Source organism: Oreochromis aureus, linkage group 13, assembly GCF_013358895.1.
Source record: "Oreochromis aureus strain Israel breed Guangdong linkage group 13, ZZ_aureus, whole genome shotgun sequence".
NCBI classification, from domain to species: Eukaryota; Metazoa; Chordata; class Actinopteri; order Cichliformes; family Cichlidae; genus Oreochromis; species Oreochromis aureus.
The window spans coordinates 10,939,151-10,960,238 of record NC_052954.1 but is presented as its reverse complement, the minus strand read 5'-3'; the positions used below and the strand labels follow the sequence as shown (position 1 = coordinate 10,960,238).

The window sequence follows — 21,088 nt, the reverse complement described above, 5'->3', positions numbered from 1 at the left end:
TCACGCTGTTATAACAGTGTTTCTGTACATCGTCTGAGAATGCTTTTATATTTGTGTACTTTTGATAGAGCTACAGTGACAAAGAAAGGGGCGAGACTATGGTACGCTACATGCTATACCAGGAGAGCGCCTGAAAAACACACAAAATATTCTGGTTGCCTCAAAAATGAACAAAATAAATCAAGAGGAGAAAGTAGAAGCGAGCAGGCTGAAACCACCTCTTTATCGTGCTGTTAAGTCTGTTGACATTGAGCCCACAGTTAACATTCTTCCTTTCTTTCCTTCTCTCCTTATGTCTGCTTGGACATGACTGATGTTGGCATTTCCATCAAAGGTAAGCTTAAATATATTCCCATATTTCCACTACTTTTTTTCGCACTGCAACCCAAACACATTTACTTTGTGGTCATGGGAAATGGCCAGCTGATTGCTTCCCTGCAGAACTTGATCAGTAGGATTCCCATACTCTTGAATAGAAGTACTGACTTTGTTTACTTGCAAAATATATGAGTTTTTTCATATAATGAGTTAATGATTAGGCTGATTAAAACCCTAATTAGATGTGTGTCATGTGATTGGGAATAAAAGATGAACTTAGCCATCATACTGTCACCCAGTGGTTAGTGAAGGCTTAATTTGAAGCCTTGAGCTGAGCGACTTGGCTGAACTTGGGGTGATTAAGGAATACAAACAACATGTTTACATGGTAACAACTTGCCAATTGCAAGGTAACCCCGCCTTAAAGTATACCCACATATATTTTAATCTCCTATTTAATTGTAATGGTAACCATAATTTACCAAATGAACAACATAATGAATTCAGTAAGAGATAAAGCTAGTGTTAAAGTGTTTATTGGATAAGAGGAATCTGATAGATGGGTTTTCCCTTAAGCCTGGATTATACTCTGATATGGACACAGACAGCTGCAGATCCGACGGCTGAGTAGCCATTCCTGTTTTACTTCTTTGAAGTTGGGTAAAACTCATTTAGGCAAATTGATATTTAATTCCCTTTTTTTTCTTTTTTGTAAGAAGGTTCAATAAACACTGAAAAATTTCAATTTTCTGGCACTTATTTCATGGTTCAGGCTTTAAGACCTGTACATCTTATGTATACAGTCTGTTGATTTTAGGCAGTGTTGCTGGACTTACAGAGTTGATGCTGAGTAAAGAAAACTGGATTTAAAAAACAAAACAATAACTAATCGCCGGGTGACTCAGTGGTTAGGAGTGCATAAAACATGAGTGCCAGTGCCCTGAGCAGTAAGTCCTCAGCTGGACGCCCTGCGTGTTCTTCATTTATTCTCTTCCCTCATATTTCCTGACTCTCCCCCACTTTACCGTCCATAAAGAGGAAGAAAAATGCCTAAAAATGTAGCAAGTAAAATGAAATAATTAAGAAAATAAAATCGAAACATTCAACTTAAAAAAAAAAAAAAAAAGTTCTGCAAATGACTAAACCCAGTAGGTTTATATGCCAAAATATTCTCAACTGGGTAAATAAGATGACACAATAACAAGTCACTTGTCATTGCGAAACAAAGCAATTACAGACATGAGAGGCAGCAACATTTTATATGCAAATGAAGCATCTGTATTTATGGTAGGGGTGAATCTGTCCTTGGTTTTGATTCTGGGCTTTCTGAAGACACTTTCTGACAGTCTGTTCCATCTGTGATCTTCCCTTCAGCTAACTCAAATGATTGTGTCTTTGCTCAGAAGTTGATGATTTGATATTCATTAGTTAGCACCTCCGCTAATAAGACTTGTAAAGAATTCTTCAGAGTCTTATTTCTAGCATTTTTCTCCCCCAATATCAAAGTAGCAGCTACATGTCTAATCATTAAAAAGAGCTGTTTTTCTTTGCGCTGTGGAGTGTAGCTCAACTCTTTCTGCCTTGGATGGGATTTCTCTCATATTTAAGGCCTGCTTCCAGAACAAAAAGACTAGATGTGAATGGGAAGTTAGTGAGGGTGATCCTTGGAAAAACCCAGAACCCAAAACCCAGAAAGTTTGCAACGTGTTTTTACGATTAAATGAGGAAAATCATTCACCCGTTCTCTTCCGCTTATCCTCGTCAGGGTCCCGACTCCGGTTGGTGGACCCCATCCCAGCTATCATAGGGCGAGAGGCGGGGTACGCCCTGGCTATTACAGAAAGACAGACAACCATTTACGTTCCTATGACCAATTTAGAATCGCTAATTAACCTAATCACACTAACTGCATGTGTTCTGGTCAGGAAAACCATTCAAACCTATATTACACATGGACAGGGCACTTTTTCTCTTCCATGATGTCAGACTGTCGCTGTTAAAAAGGGGTCAGAATACACTTAGGTGGCCATTAATATATCTGGGCAGTTCGCCCAGCTCAGTCTGTATGTGGAGAAACTCAAAACGCCACTATAGTACAAACTGTCTCCTCTGTAAAAGGAAATGAAAACAGACTAAAGAGGCCAAGGAAACAAAATGATCCAAATGCACTGATGTGGCAACGATTATGGGATAGCAGTTTGACCGTGGTCTCCCAGGCAGTCAGGAGAACGCAGACAGGAAGCGGCATTGTCCAATCGCGCTTAAAGACGAGACGAGCTCTGACAGAAAGACAAGGGAGGGCTCCGGCTTCTCACACAGGTAATTGGCTGTCGGCACGGGAGACAGCACAGCGTGACACCAGATTCTTTATTCCTCTCACACACAAACTCTCTCCCTTCCTCTTCCTCTTCTCTTCCGCCCTTCTTCACCTTTGAGAGAAGTGCCTATAACAACAGCTGCTGCCCCGCACCCAGTTAGTATTCACACACCGCCAAGCAGGCCAATTAGGGGCCTTATAGCATATAATTGCGTGTCTGCGACTTACTCCAGTGTGTGTGTGTGTGTGTGTCTCTGAAGGTGTCATTTCGTTAAGTCTCAGGGGGTCGCGCCACCTCCTGCAGCGAGGTGTCTCTCCCCAGAGTGTGAGTGACAGTACACTCGGAGGGAGGCCATTGTGGCAGTCAGGCCTGACTGGTTTCTAATGCTGTTTACATTTAGGGCAAGAAGAAACCAGTATGTTATCTTTGTGTGTGTGTGTCTGTGTGAGTGTGTGTCTACTAAAGACTCCACACTCATTCCATAAGTGGTGGGAAAGTTAACTTTTATGTTTCAAGTTAATGGACTTGAGTCTTTATTTTCATGTTTTAATAAAAATTTAAAAACCAATAAAATGCTCCATGCTGACCTTGATGACTTTCACAGTTTTGTCGTGGTTTACAGAAACTCCCTTTTTCCCCTCCTTTTTCTACACCCTCCTTCCAACATGCTATATTTCAGCAGCTCTTGCAATTTCCTCATTTTCTTGTTGTGTAGTAGGATTTGTGAGCAAATTCTGTCTCTTTATTATCCGGGAAATGATATAAAGAGGAGTGCTTCCGGTACTCAGGAGGCAAACACGTCTCTCCATTATGAGAGGAGAGAGAGCTGTGGATTAGATGTCTTGTCGGAGACATTAGACTACAGGGCTTCCCTCACATATTATTAGGATATTCTTCCTTAAGTAAAGTGGCTGCATAAACCATTAGATATCTAAATTAAGCTCAGCACAAATCCTTCACTAATACCATTAAAAGCAGGCACTAATGCTTTTAGATTCGGAGCTCTCGCATATTTCACATTAACTGTATTAATTTTTCAACTGAGTAAAACACAGGACACAGATTACTGTGTGGGAATTTAATTGTGCCCCTAAAAGCATCAACTGATAGCTGGCAGCGACAGGCAGGGTTTAAAAAGTGGAATAAAAATCTGATCATGTAGAAAAGAGGCATTTAGATGCTTTAGACTATGATTCTGTTTAGGTTCTTGTGTGAATGTAATAACATTTAAAGGAACAGTTTTTAAAAATGCTACAGTTTTTGACTGCTGGTTTGCAGTAATGCATCTCACAAACACAACATCTCAGTCATCCTGTGATAAATGGGAGCTCTCACCCTCCATATATATGTACTTTATGCCTGTGTGGGTGCTGAAATATTATGTTTCTGAGATGTGAAAGAGAGGAGGGAGGTCTAGTTGAAGAAATGGATTGACTTGAAGCCAGAGGTGGCTCACGGTGTGCCGTGCGGTCAACATGTTTGTTTACCACTTACATCTGCGTGAAACCGTCCATCCTGTTATCTCTGCTAGACTACTTTCAGATTTGGAAAATGAAAAAGCAAATGTGATGTATTTATAGCGAGTGACTCAGATGATTTTTCTTCACTCTCGTCTGAAAATGGAGTTGTGAATCCCTGCTGAGCCTGGAAGGAACTCGCGTTGGCCGGTCGGGATCTCGGTCTGTAACTCCACACACTGGTATCCTCATCAGACGTGAGCCTTGAGGAGAACCTGTACATCTAGCTGAGAGCACGCTGTCCATTTGATCCCCGGGGCGCTACCCTGAATCATCCCTGAAAACCGCCAGCGTCCTAGCTACGACCCAACAGGCAGACTGGAAAAGCTTAAAGGCAAACACTTCCATTTTTGTTTTGTCTGTTTCTCTTGAGGTCGATTCATCCTTCTTGCTCGCTCTCCAGAGCTTTGGCTCCCTCTCTTCCTGTCTCGATCAATCTTTTTTTTCTGCCAGTGTCAGTACACTCACTCAACATTAACATTTGTAGAACAGATGTAGCGATGGATGCCAGCTGCAGTTCCCAATTCTGCTCCAAGGGCTTCTTAAGGGAGTCCTGTACTTCTGCAGCAGACAGATGGAAACCTTGTCTGTTGTCTGTATGTTTTTTTTAAGGTCTCTCAGTTTGTTGATAGCTTTCTATAAACCCTTTGCTGACAGAATGGCGCCTTTTAAGCTGTTTGAGCTGAGAGGTCGTACATTGGTCCACTCGGCTCCGTCGTCTTAGGCCCTTTGTGTCTTTGTGTTGGCGCTTATCGGTCACGCTTATCCCAAAGGAAGTCTGACTTCCTGTCATATCTTAGATCTTTGCTTAAAGATCGCCGTGTCTAGATGCCTATCAACAGGTGCGGTACCTGGACAAACACTGCACACAGCCGCGACGCCGAGAGATTAAGGGTCCGGGGATAGGAAATGAAATGTTTAATCTGCAGTGCGTACGAGGCAGTGAGCCTAGAGTAATCTGGTTTTGGTTGATACACAGCGCCTTATTTTTTGCGTGCCAGCAGTGGGAACACAGAGCTGTTCTTTTTCTTAACACAGAGGTGTGAAGGGCGAGTGCTGAGCTGTCGAGTTGTGCGCTGAAATAACATAATCACCTGAACTGTGTTCAGCTCAACCTGAGTGGGAGGAAACATGACAAGTGGCTTGTGTTGCCAAGTAACACAGTCAGTTAGCGGTTGTGTGACGGTCCGTACTAATGGTGGCTGTAAGTGCTTGAATAAAGCTACCATGCTGGGCGACAAGACATCTAGCGCGCTCGTATCCAGGATTTGCTGTATTTTTGGAAAATTGCAGTAATTTATTCTTCGGTTTGATTCATGTGCTGCTCTCCTCGGTGTTTACATCATGAGCTGTTGTTATCCCTCATCAGTATGTATTCTGGCGCCACAGGCAGCACACACCTGAGTGTCTGTTAATGATTTCAACTAAATGGTACATAGATTATACAAAGGCTTGCTACACTGGAAATTCATTCAAACTGTGTGGCAGTGAAGGATACATTAACCGTTAGTGACCGATTCCCTTTTCCTCTCCTATTTGCTTTCGTTACTCACATTTCTTCTGCCATCTGTATTAAAATTCTCTCTATGCAAATGAAAACGTTGACATTGCCTTTAAATTCAAAGCGAGCCTCGCTGGGGGTCTGCTGGATCCTGCCCATTCCTCTGTTATTCAAATAATCAGAGTCACTGCAAATGTCACAGCCCCCCTTTGGCTCCTACAAAGTCGTCACAGGAGATTTGAAAGTGGCGCTTATAGCTCAGTGTCCTTTAGAGGCACTCCACTGTATATGAAGCCTAACAAAAAGAGCCTCTCTGAATGTTTTTCTTAAACTCGCTGCATACAAAGATGTGCACTGGTGATGCATTCAGTCTCGCATAACTTATTATGTCATTGTTCTTTGAAGGTAGATAAAAATCTGCTCCCTTGTCCAAATCATTTCTGATTGTTTTTGTGTCTGTATTTTAAGATAAACTCCAATTTGAATTGTTAAATAAACAACTGAATGTTTGCACCAGCCATGAAGTGGAGTACTGGTGAACTGGTGATGTATTTTCTTTAGCACAGCACCTCATAAACAAATGCTCTCTAAGCCACAGTTGAAATGGATTGTGTGACCAGGTGTGATCTGCAGTAAAATGCCATTTGCATCCAGACTTAAGACGGCCTCACTGTGTGTGTAGAAGACAATAAGACTGAGCAGCCGTAAGAAGCAAAGATTTAGTGCACAAATGGGTTTTTTCTAACCCCCCTGCACTCCTCCTCTTCGTGGCGGTGCAAGCAGACCGCCTGCTGTTTTCCAAACATGATGTCACAGAGAGGCTTGCTTAATTAAAAGATTATACAACCTAATTATTATAATTTAGGCTGCAGATGCATGAAGAACACTGGGATCAATGCTGGAACAACACACTCACGAGCTCTTTGCGACTCATAATGGGATTCTTTTGATGTCAGATTTTATTAAGATGACACACGTTCTCATTAAGTGTACCATTAGTTCCTTGTTTACTGTGTGCGCTTTTAGCTCGACTTCTTTCCTCTCTGTCCCGGTTGCGTGGTTTCAATTAGTGAGGCAGAGGAAGGTTTTTCACTGTGTTTTTTTTGTTGTTACTGCTTATGCATAACTACGTTAGTCGTTGTATTGCAGCGATCTGCTGTTATGGGGTATTTTTGAGATTTTTTAAATTGTTAGTCTGAAAAAAATTTGATTAAGTTCAGATTAGCTGTGTTATCTCGTGCACTTCAGCATTTACAGTGTTGGATTTGTAGAAAATAAAGCAAAAGCATCTTTGCGTACTCTTAAAGACTACACATGGAGCTCTTCCATTAAGACTTCCTGCTGTAGTGTTTGCTGAGTCAACATATTTCTAAAAAAGCACATTCTCGCACCCATGTGGTCCAGAGTCACAGAGGCTTTTCTTACAGCACGAGAAACGCCAGTTACTGTACTTACAGTAGACGTCTGTCCAGGAAGGTTGTGGCTAATTAATTTGTGGTGACTGCACTAATCCCGCTCTGGAGCGCCAGCCAAGCTCTGCCAGGAAACCTACACCACAGAAGCTGACTGGTGCTGCAAACAGCCTAGTTGCCAGGTTTGTTTGATTCCCTCCTGCCAGCATCAACATCTCTGTGTGTGTGAAGGAAAGCAAAGAAAGGAAGATCCAGAGAAGCCCACGGGCCACCCATGTCCTAAATCTGTTTTTGTGAATGAAATAAGAAAGGTAGACACACACTATGTGACTCTTTCCTCTGTCTGCTTCACTCAGGCATGTGAGCCCACGTGCTAGAACCAAAAAACCCACGAGGATAATGCAGATAGCCTTTTTCCAGAAGTATCCGGGAAGCTTTTAAAATACAGCTCTGAAGGTCAGTGGCAAATGTACTGTAATAGTGTGATGGAGAGAGACAGCAAAACAAAACAGGAGAGAAACTGAGGTTTAATGGAGTAGTTATTGTCCTCTGGAGCCTCATTGAGCGACTGGAAGAATCCGACTCTTAAAAGTGGGCATGCTCATTCATCCATCTATCATTATGAATTCCTTCATTTCGTCTCTGCAGTTTGCCTCATTAGATCATGTAACTGAGACTGCCATGACAGAAGAATCTAATTTCAAACCTCTTTTTTTTTTTTTTTTAATTGTCATGCTTAGTATATTAGCAGTTGGACGTCGTAGTGGAATCTGAAATTGAATTGACCTAGAATGAAATCGTCAATCGTCAAGGGGACTGGGTTATATCCTCACACAATCTCCGGTCCTCCTCGAAGCGAGATAGAGTAATGACTGTAGCAGACTCTGTGCTCTCGCCTTTATGAAGCCAAAAGTCCCCAAAGACTCCAGGCATAATATACACTGTCAGCAGATTGATGGAAAACAAGCGTTCAGGCCCTCATCTTCTCCTTTTTAGCACGAAAGCCTTCTTATCTCAGCTCGCTCTCATCGGCGCTGGGGCGTCTGCCAGCGTACCGAAGAGCGCCACCACCACATTCCTGGCTGGCACGGATGTTTGGCCATAGCCGAGGCGCAGGCATCAGCCAGAGCCGCCTGCAGAGGACGGGGCTGGCACAGGCAGTCGAGAACTCAACGCCCATCTGCTCCTGGAGCCAGCAAGGGGAGCCATCGTTTATTACGGCTGATGTGAAAAGCAGCTCCTGTCAATCTGGAGACATATTGTGTTGTTCCTGCACTATATAAGATTTCTGCACCAAGTCTGCATGTTTGGCTTTGGCCTGTACAGTCGGGGGGTATTTTTATTTTTTCTTTCCCCTCTTCTCTGGTTTTAATCCGCCGAGGTTATCCTTCATCACAGATCACATTTCAGAAGACGGAGACTTGGAAAGAGCATCCCACTTCTTCAAACTCTGTTTTATCTCCTATCTGTCACATCACTCTGCAGAGGCTGCATCCACAGGCCTGCAGACCCAGATTTAACCATGAAGCCAGCTTCAGCTCTCAAACTCCCACCTAAACAGTGGGCTCTTTTTGTCTGCAACGTCTATCAGACCTGCGTGTTTAGCCTGGCTGCAAAATGCCGAGCTCCTCTGTTCTGCTGTGACTTAATCTTCCATCTTTGGCTCATACATCTGGAAAAATATTCACGGTGACCCCAGATGTTTGATATTACCGTTGCTTTGTGTTTCGCTTGATAACTCTGTGGTGTTGTTGCCCATGACCCCTGCGGGATAGTTTGAGGACTTGTTGCGTAAACCGTTAGCGGTAGGCTTTCACATGCTTGCGTGGAAAGCCTTTTGTTGTGTTTCAGTACTTAAAGTAAAGCAGAAAAATTCCAGCACGTTTCAAGTTTTCTTTTAAAAGTGTTCTTACTGGATTACCGCCGCGTTTTTCAGGACCAAAGAGACAAAAACGGCCCAGCCTACTTTACCTGAGCAAAGCCTAATCCGTCTTAATCTAATAATTGCTCCCATATTTTCTGTCTCCTAAGAGCACAGCTGCAGGGGACAGCTGTGGCTCCAGGTCGCTGTGCACCATGGGTAATAACACCCAAGGTCGCTTTCATGGTCACGACGAGATCTGTGAACTGTCTGCGAGGTTTTTTCCCCGTCGTCATCATGTGGGCGTTGCAGACAGATTGTTTAAAATCTTATCACAGCTCGTTCTTTTCTTCCCCTCCCTCTCTGCTGGCTCGCGCTCTGTCCTCGGTAACGTGTGGGTTACGCAGAGATGCATTAGGCTGCCTGTGTTTCAACAGCCCGCCTTTTATGAGTGGGTGTTGAAAATTGGTGAGAGCTGGCTGTGCTCAGATGTCTCTATTTTAGATGCAGCATGACAGTTATGAAGCCGGGTGTCGAGGGATGAAGTCGAGGGGGGCGATGAGCGACGTGGCACACATCATCTTTGAAAGGCTTCTTTGCATACTGGAGCTGCATCTGCTATAAAGCAAACCGATCAGTCTCAGTCAGCGGCTGTTTACACATCCTATGATAATGAGGAATTGCTTTACAACGTTATACTGTGGTAATATTTAAATAACCTCAGCAGTGGAGTGGGAAGAAGACAGGCCTTTGAATTCCAACACTTTGTTTTAGTCCTAGAACTAAACTGTACTGAATATGCAATGCTGTGCAAAGCTAGCCATCATTTCTTTATGTTTTTGCAGGAAAAGAATAATAAGGGCAGTAAATAAGCGTATAAGGCAAAAATAGAGTTGGGGTGACCTTCAACACATTCTGAACTTTTTGCACAGCTTTCTTATAATTAAAGTAGGCTTCAGGAATAGTTTTCAAGGCTTCCTGAAGGTTTTTGAATGTTAGTTGCATTTTCTTGTGTCCTGTCAAGATAATCCCACACTGTTTCAATCATGATAACATCTGTGTTACATGTGGCTTGTTTTAAAAAGGCTTGTAAATTCAGGTATACTTTTTTGTGTGTTTGTATTTTATGTATAAGTGGTTGGCATCATTTGCAACGTTGACCCTGGGCACTAGCAATAAAGGTCAAAGCCAACCTAGATACTCCCATGCCCCTAGCATATTATTGGGAAGTTTGAAGATGATCCATGAAAAAAAAAAAAAAAAAAATTGTGGGTAATATAACATTTATATTGATTTTTCACATTCGGTGTGACCTTGATCGTGATCTGACTTTCACCAAAATGAAATCCGCTCGAGCTGTTATTGGTATCTACCATCACACGAAATTTGAAAATGGTATCTTGGAGGCTAGACTGCTAACAGATAGACAAACAAACAGAACCAATTCCCCTTCCAGGGGAGAATTGGGCTACTTGGAAGCAAAATATAACAAAATGAGGTCTGGCTCAAGATTTTTGCACAGACACACATTATGTTTTCATTGATTATGTTTCTTTTTGCAAATGGAGCGCCGCATGATGCCCCAAACTAGTCCGCATCCTCTGTCCCAGTCTGAATTGTGCTTCAGGCCTCCTGGTATGACTAGTAATGAGGCAGTGGTGCTGTGTGGCCTATTAAAACACTGTTGGAGTAATGTTTGGGTGGGGCATAGCCAACACTTTGATGCTGCTGACCGCCTCCCAGTGTGCTTATTAAGAGATTTATGGCTCATGCACCCCCCTCTCTCCTGTTCACACTGCCATTTGAGTGTTGTTTTTTCTCTCTCCTGTCATGGATACCATATGGAGTACTTCATTTGAAAGACCGAGTTGTGTTGGCAAGCAGCGGCTCGTTAGAAGTGATGAGAGAGCTTTTCATTACTGCATAGGAGAGGTGACATACTTCTGTCAAGCCCTCTTTTTTTCTCTAAGAGAAATTAATTTCTGTCATCCGGAATAATTTGATGAAAAAATATTCTCGAATTTTCAAAATGGGAATCAGTTCAGAAGCTTTTTTTTTTTCCTTTCTTTTTTTTAAAAAATATAATGGAGGGAGTGAACCAAGTCTACCTGGCGAGGTTGCATCCCGGTTGCCATGCCAGTGTTGCCTGGTAATAAGTTGGGGAAGGGGGGGGTTCTTTGTGTAGTTGGTGCCGTGCTCGCTCCCTGCCGTCAGCGATGAGATGGAGTGAAACGCACACGAACCGATAGGGATCTCAGCGAGGTTTCTTATAATGAGGCCTCTCTTTGCACACGAGCAAGCCGCTTTGCAGAGTGAGACCCTTTCCACAGGGCAATTACCCGGTACAATAATGGCAGCGATTGAATTTAGGTAGCGCGCGTGCATATGAGTGTCACCGGTAAAAGGGCAGGCTGGCTTGGCTGCTTGAAGATGGGTTTTCAATTAAAGGAGATGAATAAACGCAGGAAAGCGCTGTGCTGATGTGCACCTCGCAGAGAATAAAACACTACCTGGGGTCACTTTTGTGGATTTAATGGAAAGAGTCAGCAGGGTGTTATTCTTTTGTATTACTTTGATTCATTTTGACTTGATGGAGTTCGGGAGCCTCTGTAATGACTGGGGTTGAACACTGAAAGCTGCCTTTTAAGAGGCTCTGATATCATTTAAAAAACGTGATCACTCTGAGGTTTACGGCGATGAAACCAAATTTATTGTGTTCACGTTGAGAGAAACATTATGGAAAAATAAACTGCTTAACTTGTATTTAAATTGGCTTTATCTGCAGGGTCCAGTTAATCAGATGTTTTGTGTCACTTCACAGCAGATCTTGAATATATTTCTTGAGCTTGTTGACCTTTTTTGTTTCCTCGTTTCTGGATTTTTCTGCATTAAATAAATCCGGGACATTTACACCCAGTTAAGTGTGCATATGTGTCACTCGCATTTCAGTGAGCTGACAGGGACGTCGTACCTGGTCCGACTCCATCTCGTTTATCGTCTCTCCTGTCGAGTTCAAAAAGGCAACCTGACCTCTTCGTTTGGCGGCGTTTCTGCTCCGTGTACGGGCGATCGCTCTGCGTCGCTCACGCTGGAGAAGACGAAACTGTTGCTGACAGACAGAAATGTTAAAATATTGGCCAAGAAATCACTGAAGCTGAAATCTCCTGGATCACCGCAAACAAACGCCGGTATTTGTCCGTGATCAACATTTTCCAACCCTGCGATGCATGACTGAGACGTACAGGGAATTTAAACTGTCACGATATAAGTCACAAGAACACACATTAATCACCCTCCCTTACCTGTTCCATGCTCTCTCTTCCCTTTTTTCCACAGCACTTATTAAATCATAAAGTCAGTTTTTAGGGAAAATCTTCTGCCAGCTGGTTTTAACTCAGGCAGCCAGTGGAAAACTGAAAAACACACCCACACACACATAGACACAAATCAAGTAATTTGTTGACAGGCATTGAAGGCTCTGTCAGTGGGCGTCAGAGCTTCCCATGACTTTGCCACTTATTCTCCTTTCCATTTGATCGTTCTGACATCTCAGTCCACCCAACCGAGGATGAAGCTATCACGCTTTTCCATCTGAGGTTTTACTACAGCTTGTAAAAACACACTTGCCTGGCCTCTGATAGATGGTTATCAGCATGTGTGATCCCAGCATGCCAGTCATTAATGAGGTCACCTGAGATTTCTTAAAGATCTGATTTTGCTTATGCTCAGGAAACGTCAGCTTTTATCACTTGGTGCTATGGATACTTTAAAAGGTGTTTAGGTTCAAGCCCAGAGGCTCCTTCCAGATACTGTATGCAGGTTTCTGCTTTGTGTTTGCCACACTCTGCATCTGTCTTTCTTCTCATAACAGTGAGGAACATCTCTGTTAGCTTCTTCCTTTGCTCTGTTTGACATTCAGCCTATTAGGAAAGCTAATCTTGTTAGTTTATCACTCCAGTGAAGCAGTAGGAATCTGCAGCAGCTGCTAAATTTCAGAGCAAATAAGGTATGGTCTTCTCCCCACTGCTGGCATGCATGTCTGGCTGGTTTAATGGATTGCTGTAGGTTTGTATTCATAACCCCAGCTTGAAGATGAGGACAGTTATCCGCCTCTGATTTTGATTCTGCTTTTTTTTTGTCCTGTAAAAATGACCACAGGCCCGACACCCCGTGTGGAGCATCGCCATATTTACTCGTAGCCATGGCAGGGCTGCGGGGACCGAATCTGCTAAAGTGGATGCTTTTAAAGAGGGAGTAGTTTGCATCAGCGTGCCATCTTTTGCATCCTGAAAAATTGATGACATCTTTTTCCAGTCTGTGCTTGTTGCGGTGCTGCTTGTCTTACCTCCTGACTGACATTGACTAAATAAGATGTTAAACCTACTTTCAGATCTTATGTGAACTTTTGGAGTCATGAATTATTAATCAGACGGAGTCTTATTTTATTTTTTTCCCCCTTTTTTTGGTGTACTCTTTTGAAGTTTCACTGTTTGTTGTCGGCATGTGCTGTTTGAGCTGGGAGGGCTGATGTTATCAGCAGTCTTGCAGGTCTTATCCTTAATTGGGTTATGTAGATATTGCGATTTGGGAGAGGATGGAGTAATGAAAATGGAGTGATCACTTTAGATAGTGCTGTTTTCATGGGTTATGGACTCTTTGTTACCAAGAGTCCATAACCCATTAGTTACTCGTAGTGTGAAGAAGTGCGAGCATTGGGCGCACCTTTAATTTCCAACTACAAAACCTGGTGCTCTGCTCTCTGCAAAGGATGCTCAAATATTGCAAAAATTATAATCACAGGGGTTTTTTTCTTTTCAATATTAAGACCACAATTATTGCCATGGCAACCCAACTTTGAAGCCTTAATGCATTTGTTGGAATCTTAGAGGAAAAAAACAGGAAAAAAAAGTGTCCAGTTTTATTATTTGACGAAAGCCTCTCTCAACCTACAAAAAAAACTATTATTATTATACATGTGATTACAAATAAAGTTTATGTACACAGCCCTTCTCTCCCTTAGTCTCCTGTTTAAAACCCATGCACAGCTTTCAGCCTCCAGAAGAAGCCATACTATATGTACTAAATTCTATAAAGTATAGTGAATCTGAGTGTTAAAAGCTTTGTAAACTGTCAGCGGCAGCCTTTGTCTGTGCTTTTCTTGAGTGCTTTTTTTTTATCTTTTGAGGTTTTTTCATACTGTTCCTTCATGCTGAACTCTGCTTTCACTCCTTTTCCTGTTCAGGCCAGTTCTTAAACATTCAGTGTCACCGTCAGGCTGCGCACACATTTGATTTATTTATTTGAAGACTGCACACATGCGTGCCCACACTCCTTCGCCCTGCATAGCCAAATGCACAAACAGACACAAACATGGCACCATTAATTTCATTTCCAACGTGGTGAAAGAAAGAGCAGAGGAGAGACAAAAACATTTGGGACTCCCACGCTGTGTTTAAAAGAAATACGTGCACATAAATAAGGTTTGGAAAGAAAAGCATAATTAAAATACTTTAAATACTAAATAATTCATCACCTGCTGATCACCTTTGTTTACCTTCTTAATTTTTTTAAATTTCTGAGGACATATTCACCTCACTGTATATTTTAATAGCAAACAGGCTGAATTACAGAACCTTTAACCTCTTAAATATTTATCAGTGTTTTGCTTGGATACAGCGTATCAGCTGCAGTCGAATGTTTGAGACTGTGCGATATGCGTGTCACTTTAAGGATTGAGATTAATGTCTAATGTCAAACGCTCCAATCACTGTCTCACGCTCCGTCAGCGGCACTCATTTCTGCGACTCCAAGGCTCCTTGTTCTGCTGTCCTGTCATTTGCAAACATTTCAGCGCAGCTGTCTCGCTTTGACACGGTCCACTGAGAAGTTGTTAAACCGCACACATATGGGGCTATTCGAGCTCCCACAGTGGGTGTGTGTCTGGTGCCACGTATTTGTGGGTCCTGTGTCTGTCTGTGTGTGTCTCTCTTTAACCTCATGGAGCCTCGGGCTCGTGTGTCATCCTTGAATGTCGTCACCCTGCAGAGGCATGTTTGGGGAAACTTTCAGAGATAACATTGTGGTGTGTGTGATGGCCTGGTGGAAACACACAGTGCTCATCGCAGGTTTTTTCACTGATAACATCTCTGATGCTGCTTATCTCAAAGAATTCATTTTTCTTTTCAAATGCAGAAATGTGAAATCTTGTTTGTATTCACCAATCAGATTGTGTTATTAGAACACTGATTTTGTTAACGCACATGCTTCTGTCTCACCTACCCACACATCCTCCGTCTGCATCTTGCATCTGTTCTTGAAAACTGAATCGGCTTGGCCAGCCCTGCCTGTCAGTGCCAGCAAACAAAGTTGGGAGAGACAGAAAGAAAGGAGGCGGTGAGTTTCAGATGAACCTATTATGGTGGGTTCTGGCTGTCAGGCTGACTTAAAGGGGACTCCCACCTGACAGCCATGACAGCCGCGCCAGGCTTAATGGGGTCGGCAGTGCAGTGAGCTGAAGAGGCGAATCCCCGTGTGCAGATATTTCACCCTCTCAGCAGTTTCCTGCTCTATCTTTAACCCAGTTTCTGTCTCGTCCGACTTATTTCCAGATACATCAGTTGAATTCTGAGGAATTGTTTTGAAATGTGTCAAAAACACCCATGTGCTGTGATTGACGTGAAATATTAACAGTGCTGCAAGTTTTTTGGGCTGCTGATTGGTATCGAAGCCGAGGCTTTTTTTGTGGATGCGGGCTGAAAGACATTTCACTGTTTTAATGGCTTTCTAGCTTAAAAAAAAAAAGTATTTGAATAGTAGAAACTTTAGGTATCAGTTTTTCAACACTGTTTACGCTTCTCATATGTCAGGACATGCAGAATTTGTTTCACTCATACACCGCAGCTCCTGAGCTCCGAGGTTTTCCGGTCATATGGGAACGCAAATGCGTGACACGTGTGATCTCGATGTGATGACAGAGCACCAAATATTCATCCATTGTTTGTGAGTGAATGTCACGTGTGCTGCTGATCAGGCAGCTCCTTCAGCTGAGTGTTTCCAGTAAGGCGAACATGTGTGAAGTGGACCGTTTCCTTCTGTGTGATTCATATGAGAAAGAATTTCGTCGAAAACATCCCGGCTTGTTTGTACAGAAATTGCACAAACTTTGGGAAAAATATCCCAAACTATTTCTCAAAGATTGAACAGAGTTCGTGAGTGAAAAGAACTTTTATTGATGAGCAAGTTTTAAAATGAAAACTTGAGTATAAAATATAGTTTTTTGTTCAAACAAGCGGTCTAAACCAAAATAACACACAAATGCATCGTTAATGGATATATTGGTTTGTTAAAACTCGGATTATTTTATTTTTTTAAAGGTAGACAAACTTCTATTTCTACCACGACTAATTGCATCTTGAGTAAAAGACAATGCTGCGTTGTTTACTTGCAGGTTTGCTACCGTGTGACGGTCCTTCTCACTGCTTCTGATGGCACATTGCTAGTCGCAGCAGTCTTTGTGTTGAATGTTTTTTGTCATAAGAACAGTCCCGTCCTGTGTTCCTCAGTCTCATTCTCTGTTTGCCTTTTATCTGCAACTCTCCCTTTCAACTGCTCTCTCTTTGAAGGGCCCTCAGTCTGAGTTTGGATAGCATTTACCCTGCTTATCTATCCCAAATGCCACACAGCGAATATCCGAGCATTCCTCTTTTCTGCAGCCCTCTTGTGACTCGCTGAAAAGCGTGACCTAAATTATCTGTGTCGATCTGGCCAGACTGATACAACTTCAGTGAAATTTGGGTTCCTGAGTGAGTAAAGTGAAGGTAAAAGACAAGAACAGGGATGGCAGTTGTGATGCTTTGTGTGTATGACTGTGTTTATACTGTTTGTGCACGTGTGCCCTTGAAGTCTGCTCTTCTGCGCCAGTTTAGAGAAGCAGGATTGGAGCGCGTTTGATAGATGTAGGTCACGGTATCTTCTCTGTTTGTTCAGTACAGTAAACTTGGCAGACTCGCGCGCCTCACTCTACCCACCTCTCTCTCACGTCTGTCACTCCGTGGAATGTGAAAACGCCTTATCTGTCTGTGCCGCATCTGCCGGGACTTTTTCCGGAAGTCGTTCCCTCTGCGTGGTTCTAAACTATAAAAACTTGCCTTTTTTGTCAGCGAGCATCTCAAATGAAACCATCAACCGCGTGCCTCCACCAAAGCTCGTAACATTGCTGCGCAGAGGAGGTTCGGTGTGATGGAAGCTGGCACGCTACCTCGCCACCCCAGCTGTAGGCTTGGCATGGAGGCGGAAGGCTGTCTGCGAGCATAGATTGTCTGAGGTGGATGGCGAGGATGACTCCGCTGGTGTTTCCAGCCCATCTGCTACCTTTTATCCCAGTTTTGCACAGATGGAACAAATTCTCAGTCCCACAGGAGAATTGCTGGAGACCATTTGCTTATACAGACGAGGAGTTGTTACAACCCTTTGTGCAATAAATCACGGGGAACTTTCATGGTAGAGCTCGTTTCCGAGGCTGTGGGAAAGGATTTATGAATTATGTCAAAATATTATTAATTGTTAATCAGTGAAAAAGAAGAAATCATACATTTCAGAAGCTGAAAGAAATAGAATAAAAGTATTTTTGCTCAAGAATATTTGTATAAGAGCGTGACTTATGATTATTATGTCTGGCACAAAGTCATGTGGAAAAAACTGAAAAGAAGATGTGATCATATATCAAAAACTGAGTGAAAATTATGCAGAAGCTGGTCATGGAGGCGTGATTTGAGGTTTGATTCGAGGTAAAGTAAAAGCCAATCCTCGGGCCATTGTTGTCTTTGCTAGAACCGATGAAGTCGTCTATATAAAAATAGATTCCCCAAAGAAGAATAAAAAAACAAGTCTGTTCAAATTAAAAATGATCAAATTAAAGCGTACAGTCACTGAGCCCTCCATTCTTAGCTATTTTAACCAGCTGATAAAGGTGTAGCCAGAGCCGAGATTTTCTGGCGACTGAAAGGGTTTATATGATGGTCTCAAATATTCAGGTGTTTTTCTCTGGGTTTTATAGAAGTACTGCTTCAATTTATTTGATGTCAGTGTTGAAAGCTGTTGCTTAGCATTTCTGCGAGTAATCTTTTCTCTGCTCACTCCCATCTTCTGCAGTGCTGTGACCTTGTCAGAGTCGGCTCGCTTGAGCCTTGGAGAGACAAGTTTATTTTCCTGCGTGCTTTGCACAACCTTCCTAGCAATTGAAGGCTTAGGCTGATCTATTTGCCCACCTTTCATGTAACATTTAGATGGAATTTTCTGATTTCGGTCTTGCTGATGCAAATAAAAGTCCATGACTCAAGCTGACACACACATTTTCTTTGAAATGCTGCCTGTCATTTCCTTTTGAATGTGTAAAGTAATATTTGTGGCCATATAAGGCAATCTGATTTACTCTGAACCTGAACCTTACCGCAGGCTCACCAGAATGGAAGTCTTGTTTGACCATCCTTTCTACCTCGCTGTGTCTTTTCCCGCCTACCTGCCTGTCAGCGCCAACCACCTGCAGGACAGGAGCAGTGGCATGCTAGAGGGTCAAAGATGGGAGCATTTCATTGGCTCATTATCAACATCTCCCGTGATTTAACTTTATTGAAAGATCTCCCTTTTTGTTTCTTGCCAGACACAGGCAGACACGCACACCGTCACACAGGTGTAGGTATGGTTAATCGACTCTGGTGGTGGACCGTTACTTATCATAACAAACCCCGACATCAGGCAGGATAACATTGTATTACACGGGGCTCACGAGGGCCTGCCTCGACAACTTTTGCAGATGGCTATTGATAAGTGTTTCATTATGGTGGGTGTTCAAACTAGTAGGCAGCTGCTGAGTTTAATTCAGGTGCACTCTGATAATGTCATCTGTATGTTTAGACTTGCCAACAATAAAGAGCGTAGTTTGTCATAAAAAATATATTAGTGAACCGAGATTTACAGTATAAACAAACCTGAATTAAATGAGAGGGAAAAAATACTTCCCATGATGTTGGTACTCTGAGGTAGACACAATAGTCTGGTAAGGATATGCATGACTGTATTTAAATGAGGGTAGAAACTACCAGCTGTGGGACACAAGTTTCGTGATCTGAGTCCGTATAAAGTCATAAAATTTATATTTGTATGTCCTTAAAAAAATTTGAGGAAGCTGGACAAGCAGAGGACACAAGAAGCTGTAGGAGATCTAAACAAATTTTTGTATCTTTAGGCATTTTGTTACTAGCAGGATGTTACAAAAACACTTAATTTGAAGAAATAATTTCAGGAAAGTGGGTGACCTAAAAATATCTGCAGCATCTGAAAGTCGTGTTGTTTCAGGACATGAGAGATCATTCTGGCCCTTTAGTGTTGGTCCATCTACCGTTGACTGCAGCCACATCAGGAATGGCTTCAGTGGGAGGGTGGCTGTGAAGAAACCACTGCTAAGGAAGGGAAGCAGGAAGAATAGCCTGTTGTATGATGAATTACAAAGAAATGGACTAAAAATCAGAGGCAAACAGGTCTTATGAAGTGATGAATCCAAATTTCACATATGCTTCATAACAGTATACAAACAGTGGGTCCGCTTTGTCTTCTGTTTCCTCCGTCTGTTTGGCGGAGACTTTTGTGATTTGTGCTACAACTGTACTTTCACGTTTAACTGAGAGCACGAAACAAAACCGAACGGACCGATAATCTTCTGAGACGTGGATTAGTAGAGCATAAAACATGTCTCACATAAATCTTGTCCGCAGCACCACGAGGGACAATAAAAGATTCAAGTGTACGTGAGGTTGTGTCTTTGTGTCTGTGTGCGCGAAGCACATCACGTCTAATTTGTGGGACACGTCTTCCTGAGCCGATGACAGCATGTGACCGTGGGCGCGTGATGTTTGAGTGTCGGAGCACCCACTCACATCACAGCCTCCCTAACAGGGAAGGTATTTTCCCCCGGCGCAGAGGCTGATGATTTTACGAGAAAATAATTCACAGCTAGCCATTATTGTCTAAACATCACATTCCTCCACAGGGCTAAGTGGTTGCTATGGCATACACTTAATGAACGGAAAAAGCAGTAAAACGTTAACAGCAGCCCCATTCTAATCTGACTTTCCCCTCTTTCTCCCTTTTCTCCTCCTTTCCAGTTCTGTCCATCCAGGCCGCTGCCATTCAGTTCACCAAGGAGCCCAAATCCCAGGATGCCTTGCACGGCCGCAGCGCCATGCTACGCTGCGAGGTCAGCGATCCGACCGACATCAAATACAGCTGGCTTCACAACGGCCAGCCCCTGGAGAACAGCGAGAGGCGCTTCCAGGAGGGCAGCAACCTCAAATTCAACGCCGTGGATCAGCGGCTGGACGCAGGAAACTTCGAGTGCGTTGCGGAAAACACGGCCACAGGAGAAGCGCTCCACTCCAACAATGCCTCCTTCAATATCAAGTGTGAGTGTTGAGTTTCAGGCCATTTTCCCTTCCTTTGAGGGAGGAAATAAAACAACCCTCTTAAGTGAAAATTACCAACTGACAGGGTTTCATAATGGCAACAAGGGTGTGCATCCAGTTTCTGGATCAAAAAAGCCAAACAAAAGTTGCAGTATAAGATGACGGGGTAGTGTAAGCTGAAGGAATGTTTCCACCTTGTTGCCTTATTCTTTGTGGCTTCTCCTCTCTATAGGAAACTGGATATGTGCGCCACCAAGCATGTGTTTCTTGTTGCTTGTGTCTTTCCTCTCCGTTGTGTAACACTCTCTTTCCCATATACTCTCAAAGGGCTTTTTGTCAGGAAATTACTGAACAGTCTAGTTCACCTTAAAGCAGTATAATTATTTCGGTTCAGATTAGCACAGGTCTGTCTGCTCCAGTTTTTTTATTTGTGTCATGCTTTTCACATCTTCACCTTCTAAATGTGTTGTCAAATTAAGGGGAAGCACGCTAGTGTCTTTAATTTTGTTATTTAGCCTCATAACCAAACCTCAGTGACCCGCTTAAGTTTCAGAGCAGAGGAAGCCGGGGAAATTCTGCACAGCTCTGTTTGGGATAAATAACAACCTTGTTTGGGTCTCGTCAGAGGCCCTCAGGTACCAGTTGTTACTGAAAAGCCTTTGTGTCATACAAACAGAGTTTTCAGTGATGGTAGAAGGAGGGAAA

General features: G+C 42.9%; 1 protein-coding gene across 1 annotated transcript in view; it reads left to right on the top strand.

Moving 5' to 3' along the window:
* ptk7b (protein tyrosine kinase 7b) overlaps positions 1 to 21,088 on the top strand; it is a 73,295-nt gene that overhangs the window by 30,187 nt on the left and 22,020 nt on the right. The window contains exon 2 of the mRNA XM_031737590.2: positions 20,087 to 20,383. Within this exon, the coding sequence (XP_031593450.1) occupies positions 20,087 to 20,383 (297 nt within the window). The remainder of the gene's footprint in view (positions 1 to 20,086; positions 20,384 to 21,088) is intronic.